At 44.2% G+C, this 20,379-nt stretch overlaps 1 protein-coding gene across 1 annotated transcript in view; it reads left to right on the plus strand.

The window, feature by feature from the left end:
• LOC144141427 (metalloproteinase-like) overlaps positions 1–20,379 on the plus strand; it is a 67,286-nt gene that overhangs the window by 11,798 nt on the left and 35,109 nt on the right. The window contains exons 4-6 of the mRNA XM_077672989.1: positions 381–519; positions 13,681–13,838; positions 20,227–20,298. Of these exons, the coding sequence (XP_077529115.1) occupies positions 381–519; positions 13,681–13,838; positions 20,227–20,298 (369 nt within the window). The remainder of the gene's footprint in view (positions 1–380; positions 520–13,680; positions 13,839–20,226; positions 20,299–20,379) is intronic.

The raw sequence follows: 20,379 nt of genomic DNA on the forward strand, positions 1-20,379 counted from the left end.
TCATTTGGTAAACTATTGATTGAGCACAACAAGAAGAAATATTTTGTTCTTAGAACATTTAATAGAGAAAACAGGTTCGCCAGTACTACCTTTGTGCACACTGGCGAATCTATGTTATTACGTGTTGTTTATTTGCTCCTTCAACATTTTCCCCAACAACAGGTTACCGTGCTACTGGTTATGTAGAAAGGTTCGAACAATGTTCAAAGGAATTGAGTACAAAGTTGTGTGGAAGAGTGGTAGTGCGTGATAGGAATGTCCATCCGTGGGGTTTATTTATGCTTGGAAACCTCAAGAAAAGGGGGGAAATGAATAAACATCACTGCACTTAGGTAATGGGCTTTCGCGATACAAATGTCTTGATGAGTCATTTCTTTTAGAAAGGTCTGGTTGGGCCACACCATAGAATTGCTCCAATGCCCACGTTGGAAAGGTCAGAAGTGGCCAGCGTTCCCCACATGATCCATGAGCTTGAGGAAGACGAATTGATGGATAAATACCTTAATCTGGACAAGCCAGGTAAGAAGTTCTCCTGTAGGGTAATTTTACTAATGTTCGTCTAGTTTATCTTAACGAATAGTCTTTTATACCAGATCCGGGCAAAGTTTTTTTCAAAAGCGTTGTGGTGGCTATCTGCAATGAGCAACTTATTGGCGGAAAATACAATGCGATTTTTTTTCTAGCATGCAGTCTATGACAGCGTGCGTATTGTAGCTTTTTACGGAATCTATACGCAACTGATGGTCGTTCACCAGTAAACATTTTGGTAATGGGCGACTGGCTCAAATGCCCCGTATGTGTCATACAGAATATGAAAACAAACGCTAAATTAGGCCACGGAAATACAAGTTCAAATACGAACGAAATGCCCAGTTAAAATGCAATTATGCAATAAAAATACCCCGGAATGTGTCTTGCAAAACCAAGGGTAACTGTTTAGTGGATTGTAAAATGAGAATAGTTTCTTTGCAAGCGCTTACAATGGGGTGCGGTACAAAAGGTGCAAAGTAAAAAGAGTAGTAAAAATCACGGTGATAAACTTGATTCCGCATATTTAGGAGATAATTGCAAAAACACTGTTCGATAGAGTCTGTGGCTGAAAAGAGTGAGCGCTGACAGCTACAAAATTTTAACACGCTTGAGTGATTGGGGTAATGAAGTCAGGCAGGAGGATGTTTTAGAATTGTGGGCAGAGTTGGGGTACTTAGCATCGCTTCTGCACAATTTTAACAAGACTGGTAACGGGAAATGGACAACATTGGAGGGGAGGGGCCATGCTATAACTTTTCAGCCAGCTATTTTTACTATATATGGCGACTACACAAGTAAAACCCCAGTTTTTATAGAGGTGTTTAAGCAATGAAACGTCCTTCGAATTTTGTTACCATATTTTTTTGCACAACACCTAAAACGCTTCCTGGAACAAGATTCCCGCGTACATATCCTAGGCCAATTCTGGGCAGGAATCTCAAAACATGTACAACGTTACTTAGACTCTAGCGACCAGCATGAGACCACCAAGAAACTCCTCTCCAGCTTCATAGGGGCGCACTTCATTGCGATAGTAGAAGAGGCAGGGCGCGCCGTTAACACTTCTTGTGTCTATTTGCTCTCACAAAAAGGACATAGAAATTTGAAAGATGATAACCAACTCCCACTCCAAAGTTATTCGTCGGAGTTGTGCATTTGACTGTCTTTAGACACATTCGAGACAGATTATTGTTCCCCATTACAAAAAATGTTCGCGCGTAGATATTGCTCGAATCACAAGCCACGATCGCTTCCTTGCAAAGAGGGAATCCACGCATTCGCCTTAGACCTGACCTGCGGGACGACACAAGGGGAACAGTTGGAATCAAAATGAGAATTCACAAGCGGAGTTGTTAACTGGTAAGCATGCTTTCACACCTCTATATTCTGTACCTCTTATGTGTATACTCACACCCGTTCCCTAAAAACACCATTGCAGAACCGCTTCTCAATCCCACAAATTTTGCGAGAAAGAGAATTCCATAACTTCATGCAACATCTAGACCTGCTCTTCTGAAAACAATACCACAAACAAGCTTTTCCTCTACATCATACGGTTGCTGCTCCATTGTATGCATAGGTCCTAGAACCACCATTCTCACTCCATGTGACCGTGTCCCGACAAGCGGTGGTAACAACTACGCATTGTTACCCCACTGTCATCCTCGGAGGTTACTCTCTCTAGCTAAGACACACGTGGTCGGTAGTGGCTGAATGAGCAGGCGCGGAGAACTTCCACAGCCAATGGTGTCGTGTACAAGAGACTTCGCTCGAAGCTTACGGAGAGCCCCTGGGCATATATTCAGAAAGTACAAAACGCCCCTACGAAATAGCCTGTTTGGTGGGTGTCCGCCAGCAGAGAGTAACCGCTTTTCGACGCATTACTAAGAGATGTGACGGAAAGGAAATAAAGACAAAGCACATCATATTAACCTCTGATCGTTGCACTTTGCCAGAGTCTGTCAAAGCTGACCTTAACCACTGCAAGACCAGAGTGTACATACCCAACCTGCGCCGTTGCTTTAAGTGCCAACGGTATGGGCAAGGAACCAATGGGTGCCGAGGGAAACAAAGGTGTGCTAAGTGCGCCGCACACCACCATCTTACTGACGACTGCAAAACAACGCAATTCAAGTGCACCAACTGTGATGGGCTCCACGCAGCATATTCACGCTCTTGGCAGAAATTTCAACACGAAAAAGAGATCATCAACCTCAAACTGACCCAAAATCTGTCATTCCCTGAAGCGCGTAAACGGCATGCACTGCTTCCTTCTGGGAGCTACGCCGACGCCGCCCGCCGGGGGTAGGGCTTCGTCTGGTTTCCGCAGGTACTCAGGTCAGCAAGCTGACTTGGTCCCGCCTCCGCCCCCCGAGGCGCTGCCTGTGGTAGCCCAAAACACTCGGAGCCCAAAACACTCGGTGTGGTAGCCCAAAACACTGTTGCAACTCCTGCTGCAGTTGCAGGTGTTGCAGAAGAACAAAAAACATTGGGACTGGCATTTCGGTCGCCACTCCACACACATCGGCACCGAAACACTGGTGCCGATAGATGTCGAAGCGGGAGGCCCCTCTTCCACAGCCATGTCCAAGATGTCAAAAAAGGTGGTGGCGGGAACTCCTGCCATTTCATCAAACATGCTGTGGGGTGGGCTCCGGAAGCCCTCCATCTCATCAATTCCTCAAAACTCCGATGACGACATGGATATTACGCTTTCTCGGCTTGCATCCCAGTCATCAAAAGAGCACCGCGGATGTTTTGGTCGCGAGAAAAAAAACCCAGCTTATGGAGTCACGGGCCCTAATTCAGGCGCAGTGACGTAGGTAGCATAAGCCAGGAAACCCCATGCACAGCACCGTAATCCTCCTAGGCTTTTATGGTAGCCCAAAGTATAATGCAGTGGAACTGTAAGGGCCTTATAAAAAACCTCGAGGACATGTGTGAAACCCCCCACAAACATCAGCCGAATATCATGTGCCTACAAGAAACACACATGAAACCCACACAAACTAGCTTTCTCACTCAATACACAGTATTAAAATAGACAGAGACAGCTGCATTCACTCCTCTGGTGATGTAGCGATTGTCATTCAAAAATCTGTCCCCTGTCAATTGCTTCAGTTAATTACCCCTCTCGAAGCAGTGGCTGTCCAGAAAATAATTTTTGATAGGCAATTAACAGTCTTCTGCCTATACATTCTTCCTAACTACTACCTATAAAGCCGAGATTTCGAGTCTCTAATAGACGAGCTTCAACCACATTTTTTGTTAGTAGGCGATCTTAAGGCTCATTGTAAACTCTGGGCGTCTGAACGTATAGATACTCGGGCCACTTGCTGCAAAAGTTTCTTTTATCATCCGGAGTTTGCCTATTCAACTAAAAGGCAACCTACAACAGTCAAGGATGCCACACATATTCGCACATAGATCTGGCTATTGGGCCCATTCTTTTTCCGTTCGTTGAATGGGAGGTCGACACTAACCCTAACGAAAGTTACGACTTCCCAGTTACCCTCAGATGTCTAGAAACCGGCCGCTGCTGTTCCGTTTCACTTAAAAAGTTCAGAGAATCCGGTGCGGACTGGGCAAAGTTTAAGTAAAAATCAAAACTCTCTCACTCAACCAACAGTCACTTTGGCATGAAAGAATCTTGCATTTTTCTTAGATGTCATATCCTTGAGTCTGCCCAAAGTACCATTCCCCAGGCATCTTGCGGTACTTCTATTCTGAGGAGGCCTTGGTTGAATAAGAATGCACGACAAACACAAAATAAGGCCTGTGGTGTTCTTCGTAAATATCCCACTGCCCAGAACCTCATTGCTTTTAAGGGCGCCAAAGCCATGGGAAAGCGCATCCGCAAACAAGCAAAAACCAAGAGTTCGAGCCCTTTTATATCATCTATTAATTCTTACACTGTCACAGCCAAGGTGTGGAATCAAAAAGAAAACTGAAAGGACACAAGGCAATCAATTCATCCCTTGTAATAACCACAGGTAACACGCTTGAGCACCAGGCAAACACGCTTGCAAAACACTTCGAACACTTAACAAGTTTGAAACGCTACACGAGCACATTTATACAGTATAAAAGGTCCGCTTAGGCCAAACCCATACGGGCCAACAAGACATCGCCAACAAGCCAACAACTCCCTTGTCTCGCTCCACGAGCTTCAGGCTGCCCTGGTCACACGTAAAAATTCTGCACCTAGTTCAGGCCAAATCTCATACGAGATTATGTGAAACCTCCACGCGGACAAAATTGACGCTCTTCTTTTTCTCTTTAATAAAATTTGGTCTCTTGGACGCTTTTCATGGGTGTAGAGAGAGTCAATAGTCGTACTAATTTTGAAGGAAGGCAACGATTCTTCTTCTCCATCTAGTTGTCGTGCCATTGCCCTTACCAGCTGCCTAATCAAGTTGCTTGAAAAGATGGTTAATAGACAACTTATGTACTCCTTACAATATCACAGAATATTCGATAGCTGCCAGGCATGATTTCGGTGGGGCAGATGCACGATTGACCAGCTGCTGGCCTTGGAGTCATGCGCCAAGGATGCATTCGTTCACAGGCAGAACTGCATGTCTATTTTCTTTGAATTGAAAAATCAAGAAACATGCTAAACACACTAGAAAACTACCTGTCTGGGCGTATCTTCCGAGTAAGAGTTGGTGCAGCACTTTCGGAAATACACACACAAGAAAACGGAGTTCCGCAGGGCGAGGTACAAAGCTGTACGTTATTTATCATTAAGATGAGCACTCTTTTTGAAAGGCAGTGTCGCCATCTATTTTCTACTCCGCATATGCGGATGAGATACATGTCAGTTTTAAATCCTGTAACTTATCCATAGTGAGCGGCAGGTCCAACTGGATGTGAACAGGCTTGCCAAGTGGGTTGATGAGAATGGCTTTAAAGTGAACCCCGAAAAGAGTACCTGTGTTTTGTTCTCAAGGCGGCGTGGCATAAGGCCTGACGCTGACATTATTCTGAATGGTGCGGCCATTCCGGTAAAAAAGAAACATACATTCCTTTGTGTTTAGCCAGACGACAAGCTTACGTTTATTCTGCACGTTAAACAACTAAAGAATAACTGCATCAGGGCAATAACCATACTGAAACTGTTGTCCCACCAGTCCTATGAAGCAGATAAAACATGCCTTCTGCATCTCTTCAACAGCTTGGTGAGGTCGCGCCTGGACTATGGCAGTGTCGTATGTTGATCCGCAACTAAAACAGCCTTAAAAATGTTGGATCCAGTCCTCCACCTGGAGCTCTGACTTGCGTACGGAGCCTTTCGGACAAGTCCTATCCAAATCCTATATGTTGAGTGTGACCAATGGTGCTTAGAGCACCAGAGGACGTATACAGCAGTAACGTATGCTCTCAATATAGCATCGTTGACTAATCATTCATGTAATTCTATCATCGCTGACACGTCGGCTAGCAATCTTATTTCTAACCGTTGATCTACCACCATGCCATTTGGTTTTCGAACGGAAATGCAGGCACAGGAACGTGGGGTCTCATTTCATGACTTATACAAGACTGCTCCCACCGACCTCATTGCTCTTGGGACCTGCGTCAAGTGTCGTGTGATGTGTCTTTTAGAAAAATCGGCAAAACACACGCACCAAGATCACCTATTTTGCAGCTTTTGTGCACCTACAACACTCACTACCCTTACACTACTTTTTACACAGATGCTTCGAAGTCCGCTTCTGCTGCCTCATGCGCTGCACATGGCCCCAACTTCACTAGTACAAAGACACTGCATGCAAGCTGCCGCATTTTTACAGCAGAAGCATACGGAATTTTAATTATGGTAGACTACATCACAGAAACAAATATACAAGTCTGTTATCTTTACAGATTAGCCTAGTGTCGTGATGGCATTACAGTGGGCAAAACCAAGTAAAAACTCTGTATTAAATCCGCTCATAAGGAAGATAATGTCGGCTTATGCTTCAGATATGAGTATAGTATTGTGCTGGGTGCCGGAGCACAATATCACCGACCGGTATGCTGCGGCAGCTGCTCTTCGCACTCACCTGGATGAACCTCTGGTTCTATATCTGGACATGAAACCAGCTATACGACGGAGACTTCGTGGATTGCCGCACCAGGAATAAAACAAAGAATCCAACAACAAATTACACCCAGATAAACCTTACATGGGTAAATATCTCACTGAGAAACAAGATTCACAGAAGTATCTATTTGTAGACTGTGAATAGGCCACACACACGCCACACACGCATATCGTTTAGATGGCGCACCTCCAGCCGTTTGTGACAAGTGTGGGTAACGGCTCTCCGTTCTCAACGTGTTAACGGAATGTAGATCCACGAATGATGCCATAAAATGACACTTCTCTAAACTCACTCTACAAACAATACTTCACTACACCCTTCACTATTTTTTGGAGACGAACCAATGTTCTCTTACAAATGTCTGTTAACTTATCTTGCAGATGTCAATTTCTTGAAACTCATTTCATACAGGGCGTGACTTCAGACTTCAGACTCTCTCCTTATTCAGGGAGGTTCTGAAGACCGCTTTTTGCTCACAGGGAGCCTGGCGCCGCAGCATGCTCTGAGGCTCCAGGCACCGTCATGTATCATTGTTCCTCTCATCCGTGATTATAAGCATTTTTATGTTTTAGTCTACGGGCCCTCTACACCTATACACATATTTTAGGCAGTGCCATACCCAAGCTCATTTCATACACATTTTAAGCACTAACATGACATAGAAGGACCATCTAACTGAGTCTTGGCGCTCTTTGGTCACAGATACCCTTGCGCCATTAAACAAAAACATAATAATAATAAATTTTGTAATTTCTGATGAACGACGCGAAAACTTCCGGCCAACGTGCTGCTTACGGCTTCACTTCAATAAGTAACGAAACTTCCAAGTTTTGTTAACTTTCCTTGGGCTCTAACTCAGACAGCTAGGATAGGCCCTAGAAAATCCACCTAGCACATATGGATGCCTAATTGTGGTCCTTTTAGCAGTTGTACCGGGGAAAAGCGAGTGTTGAAAGCGAACGAGTGCATAGCGGCAACCGCGACAACGTGCGGGAGGGTATCTTGCTTTGTAATACACAGGATATTTTTCATTACTTCATCCCGTGCAAGTCCCACAATGTTTCCAGATGTTCCCAATAACCTGCTCAGGTTAACCCGCCTTTTTATGGTGTTTTGTTTTAGGTTGCTCAGGCTATGGGAGGGGAGTGCCGTTACGGAGGTGCACAGCTTCGATATCGCTTAGTTGTTCTTGGCATTTGGTTTCAATTCTGGGACATTTTTCTGACTTGGTTCAGGGGAGGGGAAATTGTTTGTGGCAGAATGGTTCGATAATATAGGTTGAAGAGCATTTCCGCTAATGCGTGTACACTTACAAATGGCGTGGGGTGTCTTTTGTTACTTCGGTATACCTGCCCGGACGGGGTTTACGGGAGTGAAGTTGATACAATGCCGAACCTAAATGTTTTATGTGGACGCTCGCTGTTCATTTGTTTATATTTTTATTGTTTATTTATCTTTGGTTAATTGTTCATTCATTAATTAATTCATTTACATTTTTATAACATAATATTAAATTATAACATTAAATTATAACATATTAATAAATACGTTATTTATTTGTTTACTTTATATATGTGGTGAAACTAGTGCGAGAAAACCGAAGACAAAGGGACAAACACAAGGAAAGCGACTGTTCCTCCCTTTGTCTTTGTTTCTTTGACGCTGGTTCCAGTAATGAATGTCAGTCCAACTAGGTCAGCTTGCAACACTTGTGACGATTGCTGGCCAAGGGAGGTGGCGTGTAGCGATTGCTTCTGTGTTTCGTTAGAAGGAAACAAAACTCCGCGAGCTCCTATGTGCGAGTATTGTTTGTCGCTGCATAAGTGCATCGTACTTCTGTAAAGCTCTGGAGATCGCTATCACAACCAAGCTCAGCTTGAGAGTCTTGCTTGTGTAGTTCTTTGTGTTCGCGGCCCATGTTCACCTATCTCGTTTGGCCGTTCGGCTGGCTGTCCTATGTAAAACGATGAAGCCTACGGGTAGGGTGTATGTGTTTCCTAGTCAGTACATCCAGACATCATCTGAGCTTGCTATGGGGGTTATATCACACCATAAACATACCTAAAGCATGCAACATCACCCGAATAGAAATAAATAACAGGCAAAATGGACTTACAATAATTAAAACATTCTTGTATTACAGCGCACTACACACAGGACACAGGGAAGGACGCAGACACAGCGCTGACTAACAACTGAAGGGTTTATTGGGAAAGTCAACATATATACGATGCAAACACAAAACCAATATCACGTGTGAACAAAGTATGCATTCTCATTTCATTGACGGTTGGCCAGGAATTTTAGTTCTTTTTCTGATAGGGCTACAGAAGGCATGCTGATTCACTTGTCACTCTGCCGATGAATTTCGAAGGCCTCGATGATTTCTCGGGTGATCTTATGATTTCCTTTTCCTATCAGCCCGCACTTATCGTACTGTGGTTTGCACCCGCACTGCTTACAGTGGGCGGCTAGGTGCCCCTCCGCGACAAGCTTTTCTACTTTGTTGTGATGCTCCCGAAGCCGGTCGTTGATACATCTTCCCGTTTGTCCTATGTAGCTCCTCTTGCAGTCCAAGGGCAATGAGTATACTACTTCCTCCTTGCATGCCACAAACTGATTGTGGTGCCTCGTGCCACATTCTCGACGCTTCCTCTCCCTTGTGTTTACTTTTGAGCACAACCGAATAAGTTTTTCCGGTGCCGAGAACACTACATTAACGCCTCCGCGCTTGCCCGTCTTTTTTAGGTTGTGCGCAACTGCGTGGATGTACGGCACTACAACTTCATTTTTTTCTTTTCTCGTCTTCTTGATTTGCAGCTTCAGTATCATCTGAAACCTCTCTGCGAGCTGCTTTGAGCATGGGCTTTGCAACCGTCAATAAAAGATGCGAGGGGTACCCTGCTGAGCGAAGGCGGGTGCCCTGTTGTTGAAAGGCCACTTCCGTGCGATGAGCACAAGTCTTCCGCAAAGCACTTTCGAAAGATGACTTAACAATGCCTCTCTTGACAAGCTTTGAGTGCGCAGATGAAAAAGGGAGGACCGGTTTCATGCTTCGTGGCTCATAGCACCAGCAAGTATGTGACTCAGAAAAATGTAACCTGAGGTCAAGAAACCTTCTCGAATCCTCTTCCGGCATCTCATACGTCACCTCAAGAGGTGCAAGGCTCTGTCTGAAAACATTAAGAACTTGATCAACACCGGAAAGAAACTTGTCTCCGTCACAATCCACAATCACCAAGTAGTCGTCAACATATCTGAATATTTTTACAACGCTAGACCCTTGCAAGCGCATGCTCAAAATCCTATCATGATACGCGAGAAAAATATTGCTTAAAACAGGGGCACACGCTGAACCAATACAAACTCCGTTCTTTTGGATAAACACATCGTCGTCCCAAGTTACGTAAGTTGATTTCAGATAAAAGCTGATTAGCTTGATGAGGTCAGATGCTGTTACTCTAGCTGAATTCTGGAATGCAATTGCAACCATGTTGATCTATGGCTTCCTCAATACATGTAAGTAATTTATCGTGCGGCAGTGAGTAGTATAAATCATTCATGTCCACAGAAAATTCGTTGTAGCGCTTCTCAAGGTTAAGGTTCAAAAATCGAATAACATATTCAATGCTGTCAATCAGGAAGGGATCGTCAATACTAAGAATATTCAGTTTTTTCTGCAGAAAAGTAGCGAGCGACTTCTGCCAGGCGCCATTTTCGGACACAATCGCACGAAATGGATAATCAACTTTGTGCGTTTTTGCAGAGAAAAACACATTAAAACAGAGGTTCTTTGTCTTGTCCAATGACCGCGAGAGACTTTCTAGGTTTAAGTTCCTGCATATCTTCAGGGCCTCTTTTTTTACTTTTGTGAGGCTGACGTTGTCCTGCTTGATGAATACAGCATCAAGGGCTGCCCGTGCTCTGCTCTTGTACTCACTTGATGGGAGCACTGTGAAGCTGTGAAGGGAGCACTGTGAAAAAAAAGAGGCCCTGAACTAAAGGCCCTGATTTAGTTCCTGAATATGCAGGAACTAAAATCTAGAAAGTCTCTCGCGGTCATTGGACAACAGAAAGAACCTCTCTTTAAATGTGTTTTTCTCTGCAAAAACCCACAAAGTTGATTATCCACTTCGTGCGATTGTGCCTGAAAATGGCGCCTGGCAGAAGTCGCTCGCTACTTTTCTGTACATTCTTAGTATTGAGAAGACGGCGAGGAGTATTGACGATCCCTTCCTGATTGACAGCAGTGAACATGTTTCTCAATATTTGAACCTTAACCCTGACCAGCGCTACAAGGCATTTTCTGTGGACATAAAGGATTTTTATTACTCACTGCCGCACGATAAATTACTTACATGTATTGAGGAAGCCATAGATCAACATGGTGCGATTGCATTCCAGAATTCAGCTGGAGTAACAGCATCTGACCCTATCAACCTAATCAGCTTTTATCTGAAATCAACTTACGTAACTTGGGACGACGATGTGTTTATCCAAAAGAATGGAGTTTGTATTGATTCAGCGTGTGCCCCACTTTTAAGCAATATTTTTCTCGCGTATCATGATAGGATTTTGAGCATGCGCTTGCAAGGGTCTAGCGTTGTAAAAATATTCAGATATGTTGACGACTACTTGGTGATTGTGGATTGTGACGGAGACAAGTTTCTTTCCGGTGTTGATCAAGTTCTTAATGTTTTCAGACAGAGCCTTGCACCTCTTGAGGTGACGTATGAGATGCCAGAAGGGGATTCGATAAGGTTTCTTGACCTCGGGTTACATTTTTCTGAGTCACATACTTGCTGGTGCTATGAGCCACGAACCATAAAACCGATCCTCCCCTTTGCATCTGGGCACTCAAACTTGTCAAGAGAGGCATTGTTAAGTCATCTTTCGAAAGTGCTTTGCGGAAGACTTGTGCTCATCGCACGGAAGTGGCGTTTCAACAACAGGGTACCCGCCTTCGCTCAGCAGGGTACCCCTCGCATCTTTTATTGACGGTTGCAAAGCCCATGCTCAAAGCAGCTCGCAGACAGGTTTCAGATGATACTCAAGCTGCAAATCAAGAAGAAGAGAAAAGAAAAAAATGTAGTTGTAGTGCCGTACATCCACATAGTTGCGGACAACCTAAAAAAGACGGGCAAGCGCGCAGGCGTGAATGTAGTGTTCTCGGGACCGGAAAAACGTATTCGGTTGTGCTCAAAAGTAAGCACAAGGGAGAGGAAGCGTCGGGAATGTGGAACGAGGCACCACAATCAGTTTGTGGCATGCAAGGAGGAAGTAGTATACTCATTGCCCTTGGACTGCAAGAGGAGCTACATAGGCCAAACGGGAGGATGTGTCAATGACCGGCTTCGGGAGCATCACAACAAAGTAGAAAAGCTTGTCGCGGAGAGGCACCTAGCCGCCCACTGTAAGCAGTGCGGGTGCAAACCACAGTATGATAAGTGCAGGCTGATAGGAAAAGGAAATCATAAGATCACCCGAGAAATCATCGAGGCCTTCGAAATTCATCGGCAGAGTGACAAGTGCATCAGCATGCCTTCTGTAGCCCTATCAGAAAAAGAACTAAAATTCTGGCCAACCGTCAATGAGATGAGAATGCATACTTTGTTCACACGTGATATTGGTTTTGTGTTTGCATCGTATATATGTTCACTTTCCCTATAAACCCTTCAGTTGTTAGTCAGCGCTGTGTCTGCGTCCTTCCCTGTGTCCTGTTTGTAGTGCGCTGTGATACAAGAATATCGAAATACCAACTCGCCCAGCAGTCCACACTCGTCAACACTTAAAAACCGCGGCGTTGTAAAATATTCAAAAGAAATAGCCGAAACCGATCTAAAAGGGCAAACCCACAAAAACGTACAAGAAGCAATAACTGAAACTGAACCGAAAGGCGACGGAAGTACCCGAAATCTCATCCATAATGCATAAAGATGTCATAAATAAATTATATGCGTGATAACAAATGTTAAATTTAGTTATGACAAACCCTTGAAAATGAAAAAAAAAGCGGTAACGGGATTTGAACCCGGGTGAGGGTGTTTGCTACGCAGGAGCGAACTACTAAACTCTGTGAGCAAGCGGTTCGGCGCTGTTAAACTGAAGGACACAAGCACGCGGACATAGCTTCAAAGTTGCTCTTATATGGCGCCATGCGTCGCTTTGCTGTGCTGACTAGGAAACCGCTTTACGCCTCCGGGTATAATGAACTTGAAGGAAGCGGTAGCGCGAACTGGAAGACAACCCGATTTGCACTTGTGTGCCGTTTGTGTTGCCTCAAACCCGGCGAGAGGTATTTGGTGGCCGTTCTCTGTGATCATTCACAGAGCCCATATTACTGTGTCTATAGACGGGTTGAGCGTCTGGAAGAAAGACAGGGATACCTTGATGTCGGGCATGCGACTAGAAACGTGGCATATGTCTGCCTGGTGGCCTCGTTGGAGAAATAGAGCGCAAAAGGCAACCGCATGGTGATAGGGGTGCTTAAGACGAGCGCTTCATTTTTGCATGCGTTATATTGCACTCATATGCTTTGAACCGTTTGATGAAGGCCCTAAACTCACAAAAGTGACGAGTTGTGAGCGCGTCGTAGCCAATAGGGGCAATGAGTGACGACCGACCGCAATAGAACGAGCATATGGGTCGTGTGGACGATGTCTGGGGCTGCAATTTTAAATGTAAGCAGAAGAATTCTCTAGCTGCGCTTGGTTTTCTAAAAACTCTCCCGCGGAACAATTCTGTATGAGTAAGCGGATTTTTGTGTTGAGCTTTTGTTTGAACCTTGATTTTCCTACTAATGAACATTGTATGAAAATATTTTATCTCCACCTCTGCAAAATAAGGATAACACGGTTGCTATTACTACAATTCCAATGCGGCTAAAATGAATGGATGTGTGTTTCACGCCAGATTACGATTGCGAGTAAGTTTTGCGATGGTGGAGCCCTCATTCTCGTAAGAATAACGAAGGGTAGAAAAGCTCATTTCGTTGTTTCAACAGACTCAGGATACTTTCTGTATCTTCACCTGTGTAACGAATGTGTTCGTTTATTTGTAGGTGATAGAGAACTTGTCACGGAAAGGCAATATGGAGGTTCGCGCAGCTGGCCCAGAGTTGTGGACGTGGAAGTGTTCGTGGTTTCAGATCATCGCCATTACAGCTATTTTCAGAAAATGGAGCACCTCTTATCATACCTATGTGTAGTGACCAATGGAGTAAGTATTTTCTACACGCAACTCTAATGCTGTCAAATTTAAGATCTGTTAAAAGGTGGGAATTATTACAATCTCTATGTTTCATATAGGAATCTTATGAGAGTAACTTCTTGCATTTAAGAAGGTTCTTGATATTTAATTGAGGAACCGTACTGTAATCTGAATTTCATTAGGCCAACTAGGAAACCGCGTAAATAACTTCATTTGTCTTTTGTTACACAGGAGGGACTGATTATAACAGAGCCTCTCTTTCTGAGTTTGGACATGTAAAATATTACACTGCCGCGCATACTTAAAACGTGATCTGCTACTCCAACTTCTTTTAGACTGGACGACAGTTAATAAAGCCTAACCAACATAAACTTGTAATAATACTCTCTTCATTGGCGCCAACACCAGTAGCAAAGGTTTTTTGCATGCGGTCATCACAGCCGTACAAGCTGCGGCTGGAAGTGTGGGCTGCTCACGTTAAAGATACCCAGGTGGTCAAAATTAATCCGGAGCCCTGCACTACGGCGCGCCTCATCGCCTGCGTTGCGTCGGCGCGTTAAACCCTACAATCAATCAAGTGTGGGCTCCCGAAACAGCGGATTTTACATCCTAAATTATCATGTGATAATGAATGATAAATCTAAAATACAGCCGATCCAGTTGCAAATTGCTACGTCGTAGCATGGAACGCGTTTTACAAGAAAGGTTCCTACGGCTAGGATGCGGGTTCTTATAGCATATATGCGGAAAATCGGAGAAGCTTTCGTCTTGCAGTGGACATAAGCTGTTGATAATAAATATGATGCCGGAAAACTCTCCACTAAAACAGAGAGTGAAAGAGGTCACTGAGATTGAAAGAGCCAACATCCAAAGCCAATGCCCATCGCCGGAGCAGCGTATGTCGCCGCTCACGTCGGAGCTACAAGTGTCTCTGAATGTACGAGGTTGCGGTGTGTGACGAAGTGTGCGTCTGGTACTGCAAACAAGCGGAATTTTAAAGCGAGTCTGGTTATGGCTAAGCTTTCGTAAATTTTCGTTATGCTTTCCCCAAAATCCGCTGTGGCAAAGCGAAATTTATCCACTTGTCTTGGAAGCATGAGGCGTTACATAACGGTATGGGTTTGTGTGTGTGTGTGTGTATTTGCTCCTGTGTTTGCGGGCGTGGTTGCTTGTAGGCGGCTTCTTTCGAAGAATAATTCCGATGAGGCAGGAACTTTACTGCGGCCCGCCAAAAGTGAGGCAGAATGGTGTTCGCCGGTTTGAATTTTACTTCTTTTTCGTGTGACTATTGAGGGCCGCGTATTTTCTAGATTAGGAGACGTCGCGAACATCCGAAAATATCCTGGTTTGACGGATGTGTAGACTCATTTCATTTCATTTCATTTATTCTCCAGAACAACCGCTGGACGGCCTCCTGGGCTATAAGCTGCGAGTTGCAGCTTGACTAGGCCCAGGAGCCGTTGTACATAACAACAACAATGTACAATAAAAACAACAAACAACAAAACCACAAAAAGTAGCTCTTTAAACTAAGAAAAACAAACGTAAATGCAAGTAGTACAAATGATATAAATAATACAACGTGTACAAATGATACAATTTTCGTATAGAAATTATAAAGGTCCACAGGCAAAAATAGAAATTGCAGAAATAAATCGCGTGTACAATTTCGCAGGACATGCAGTATACAGATGAAACGCAAAAATACATTGCAAAATGAAACCGTACCGGAATCATAACACAATTTCAGTCACATTCATATACACGATAACAAAAGAAACCATTCAAAAAAACACGAGAAATTTACGTGTACGCATTCTTCGCACTAATAAGAATTTGTATCTTGCATACGTTGTCACAACATAGATTCATTTCTGTAAATTAATTATTTATACTCACGTTGATAAAGTACTCCCGTAATTTTTTCTGAGAAGTAAAGGCTGTATCTTTGAATTTATTAAGTGTCACAGGTAAGTTATGTTTTAGCGACTGTAACTTATATTGCGATTGGTGCCGTGCTCCTCTCTCAATTCCACTCTCTGCTGATTGGTGCCGTGCTCCTATTCTCAAACACGAACCAATGCATTGTCACCCAAATTCCAGACCACCTACCCAATTTCAACTGTCCAGAAAGGGCTAGTTGCAGAACGATCCTCGTGAGGAGCTCGTAGCTTTGTTTCCAATCCTTTCACCTCAGCTTCGTTGGTCTGCCACTTTCACGCACTAGGATGGCTGTTAAATGTTCTCACAGGTCATCAATAACGCACAGGTGGATGTAGTCGCGGGGTGGCAGGAATGTGGTAGCTGCGGCTCTTTGGGTAGCTAGATTTTCCCTTTATTTTCAAAGACTATTCCAGCGTTGTATAGTTACCTACAATCGGACGTCGTTGCAGTTGTGTGTGCGTGCATGCGTGCATGTACATACACGGACATGTTTCTGTGAATACATTTCCAAAGCCCTTTTGGTTCATTGCGAGCGCTCTACTTATGTTGTGGTATATCCCTACAATTCTAGAACGTGGGCTGGACACGCGTTCTCCGAGTTTTTCGGCGTCTCATATGACTGTAAAAGTTACCTAATTAGGGATGAGGTACCAAATCGCTTTTTCCCTTATTTTATTTCCATTGTGTTGCTATCAGGTGCAACTTTGTATTTTTGATGATAATACTCATCAGTTCGTGCGTATATTTGGCGGTGGACTAGTTTGAAATGTGGTGGCTATTACGCGAGAGTGACATCCGGTTTTTGTGTCATGGAATGGCCTATAACACTGCAGAAATGGAAGTTTTTACATACGAGATGAAAACGACGTACCCAAACAGCAACATGCTTTTTTTTGTTTATTACTTTGAATAGAAGCCCATTTTAGCAAACCGACGAATACCAGTTATTCGTGTAAGCTGTCCTGCAAATCCAGTTACCCTTGCGGGTGTCTGAATCTAATACCTCCTACGTTGTTCGCAGCTCCACTGTCCTTGCGGTGTAAAAGTTTGTTTCGTTACAGATAATTGGAGGACCAATATCATTTTCGTCATTTTCATGGAAACACTCAGAAAAGTTCTGCATTCTGAACTGATATAAAACGACAACCAGTATAACCTTTTTTTTTGAAAGGAAAGCTAATGACATGCCCGAAACAACTACTTTTAAAGAGGTGAAAATGTCATGATATATGTGTCTATAAAATTCATATGAAGCCTGTGTTTTTCAAAGCCCTGACTGTTACCTTCGCTCAGATTGACGCTTTTAACTCATTGATAAACTGCAAACTCAGATAGATATGGGAAAATTAGGTTTACCATAGCCGCATTACCGAGAGGCTCGCATGCTGTGCTACATCGCATTCCCAAAGCATCTTCTGACTCGTACAGAAACCGGCAGCCACGTGCTGGAGAAACCGATTTCCGTGCTTCAGTTATTGGGAACAAAATAAACATTGCTCTCCAGTAGCTTGCCGATATTGGTTTACTAAAAAGTTTACAAAATAAGGTGCCCCTAAAGTGCAGTCAACATTACGATCCCTAGGAAACTTTAAAAAAATGTTTAGATGTACTGCAGAACGATTTGGGAAATACGCTGGTCGGAAATCCTGCAACCATGGTGAATAAGTTGCTAACAGAAGGCATGCTAAATAAGAAAGAACGGCAACAAAACGGCCCACTGTTCCAATATTACACGGATAAATGTATTCCCGCTGTGTCCTCAAACTCTCCAGGGCATCCAAATTAAAAAATAGCAAATTAAGTTTAGTAGAAAATGGCGTACATTTTGCGCTCGAAGGATTCGAAGCGCGATCTCCCGGACTGTCGGACTTGAATTCCCAGAAACACCTCCCGGAAACAGTATTGCGCATGTGTGAATAATCATGCGTCGCACGAACGAAATATTATCAAGCAACCACAGCCTTTCGAAATATATTCTCGCTGCTAGACTGGAGCAATGACGTGTCATTGACGCAACTGTTTCCTCCTTTCATTATATAGAAAGCCTCCACAATTTTCCTTTGGGTATTAGTACTTCCCCGGCCTAATATACTAACCTCGCCAAAGGCAAGAGTGCACCAGCATTGTCTACAATTCTTCGGTAGATGAGCACTGTCACTCGTGGAAAGAAAAGCCTTGTGGTCTCTGAGGCGATCATTAGTACTGTGGCCTGGTTGACCGATGTAAGCTATTCCACACCGGTACAAGGGGCTATGATGAATCACACGTGTTGAGCAAGGCAGAAATTTCGAAACATCATTACTGCCACACGTATCCCTTTTTCGCGTATGCTGGTCGATGCGACTGCACAGACCTTTCAACTTTCGCGGGGCCAAAAAGACCAAGCGTATGCCGTGGTTTTTCGCCACCCTCTTGACATTGTGCGAACGTTTGTACACATAAGGCACCACAACAAATCTAGCCTTGTCCCTTGATGAGGCAAAGTCAGTAACTAGGCGTTTAGATTTTCTAGTCAGTATTTCTAGGCGCTCAAGTGCCTTGTTCGTTCAGTGACTTGTGCCAGCTTGTTCCGTCGTTTTCTTTTACGGTGTCGTCTGTTCACCGCTGGTTTTTAATCCGTTCAGTATATGCTCTTTACGGAGTACTTTAGGGAATAAATGTGATTGCTTTGCTACCCGTCCTTCCAAGATCTAAATACACGAGTACATAATTCCATTTGCGAATAAACGAAACAGCCCAGACAAAAAAGGATTCTTAAACATTACTAATGAGTTGTCAACACAAATACATAATTATGTAATTTAACCCATCTGATTTCTAGGAACGTTCCTGCTATGCGTGTCGAGTCTTCCGGGCTTAGCTGCAGGATGCTTTCAAATTTTTGTATTGAATCAGCGCGTATTACTTTTAAGAATCTCTGTGACAGCATGTTGACGTTAGATCGTAATGATTGCAATCATGGGTCAAGGAATTTCACTGAAGGTGTTTTGAAGTAGTGCGTTCGGTATTTTAATTGTGCGATTCGAGACAAAGCTAATTTCTATCAGCGGAGCTGTTGTAAGACGACCCTGCAGTAACTCTGTTGTTGTAGGTCGTGCATCACACACGGGTAAGAACAGGTACCCAGACCCAACAAGAGAGGGCAGAGTGTTCTTGCTGCCAGTGGTATAGCAGAAACCAGGTCCCAGACCCACCGATCGAGGTCGTCGTGGTCCTTCAGGTTTGGGTTCTTCTCCCACCCCGGCAAGACCCCCCTCCTTCCGCTGACGTTTAGCTGTAGATTACTTTTCGCGAACTGTACAATTTGCTAGGCGACACCGCTGCTGTTCTAGGGTGAGTGCTCGTTTGCGTTCAAACAGACAGAAGAAGAGCACAATTCTGCTGTTAACCAGATTTCCGCCTAGGTGGATTTGGGTGTCGTTTTTCGTATCTCCCGACGGCTTCGTTCTGTCGGATGGTTTGCTGTGTAATCGAAAATTGCTGGGACCATTTTAGGCGCAGAACATTCGATGGGCTCGCCTTGTCGTCGTAACTCGGTGCAACGTCGTTCCATGTCAAGCGACGGCCGGAATCAGGCGGCGCAGCGAGATAACAGACCCAAGTAGAGCCCGGCGTTACGTCGTGGGAAGTACCGCACAGGCTTCCAAAACCAATTCGTTTAAATTGTCATAACTGTTCGAAACTCGTGAACCACTGGCGCTTGTCATACATCTTCCGTTTGTTTAGCGCAAAGAAAAGTGCATGTACATTTGAGGCAAAATTGTATGTAACTACTCAACTATGGGCCGTCCAGCAGGCCCGGGGTGCGCTCGAAAAGCACAAGCCTCACGACCCGCCACAAACGGGCCGAACTGGGGTATTGCAGAGTAGGGCATAACCCCGGGTCGACACTTGGCCAAGGTCACGACGAGGTAAACCGTCGGTTGCCGGCATCAATAAAGTTATTCCTACCTACCTACCTACCCGAAGCACCCGCTTTCGTTTACTTGGGAACGGCGCTTGGTTGTTTTTTACGATAGTAAGAGAAAAAAGTGGCAGTGCAACGCCGGCACGTGAGGGAGTAAAAACAAGCACACAAAAATAACGCAACTCCCACTGGCCGTATTTCAGGCAGGGGCGCGCAAGCACTGCGGAGGCGGGAAATTTGAATTGCATTGGGTGGTAGCAGTGAGCAGATAACGGAGCAACAGCTCAGCATGGCGAATCACTGCCCTGCACTTTGGACAGCTTTTACGTTGAGTGTAACGGCTTCATTTTTTGTATAACCCGTACTAGCCAGTGTTTTAAAATTTTATCAGTGCATCGCACCTAATATCAGTTTCTGTACCTTGGGCAGGCCAGCTGTTATCCTTTAACTCGTGCTTAGCCGATGTGCTTATATTCTTCTGATATTTTTATGCTATTCTTATATGGTCATGTACTCTTATTTTATAAACGTGGCATTTTTTTGCAGGCAAATCTTAGGTTCAGCGAAGCACGGGACCCACAAATAAGGCTCATTCTTACTGGTTTCGCAAAGCTCACGGTAAGCTTATTCTAAAATGTAGTGAATAAATGACAGAGATACCATTTTTCTGCATATCGTCTTTCGAAAAGTTGTAATTTT

This window comes from Haemaphysalis longicornis, unplaced genomic scaffold, assembly GCF_048455015.1.
Source record: "Haemaphysalis longicornis isolate Haplotype H1 unplaced genomic scaffold, Haemaphysalis longicornis Haplotype H1 scaffold_6, whole genome shotgun sequence".
NCBI classification, from domain to species: Eukaryota; Metazoa; Arthropoda; class Arachnida; order Ixodida; family Ixodidae; genus Haemaphysalis; species Haemaphysalis longicornis.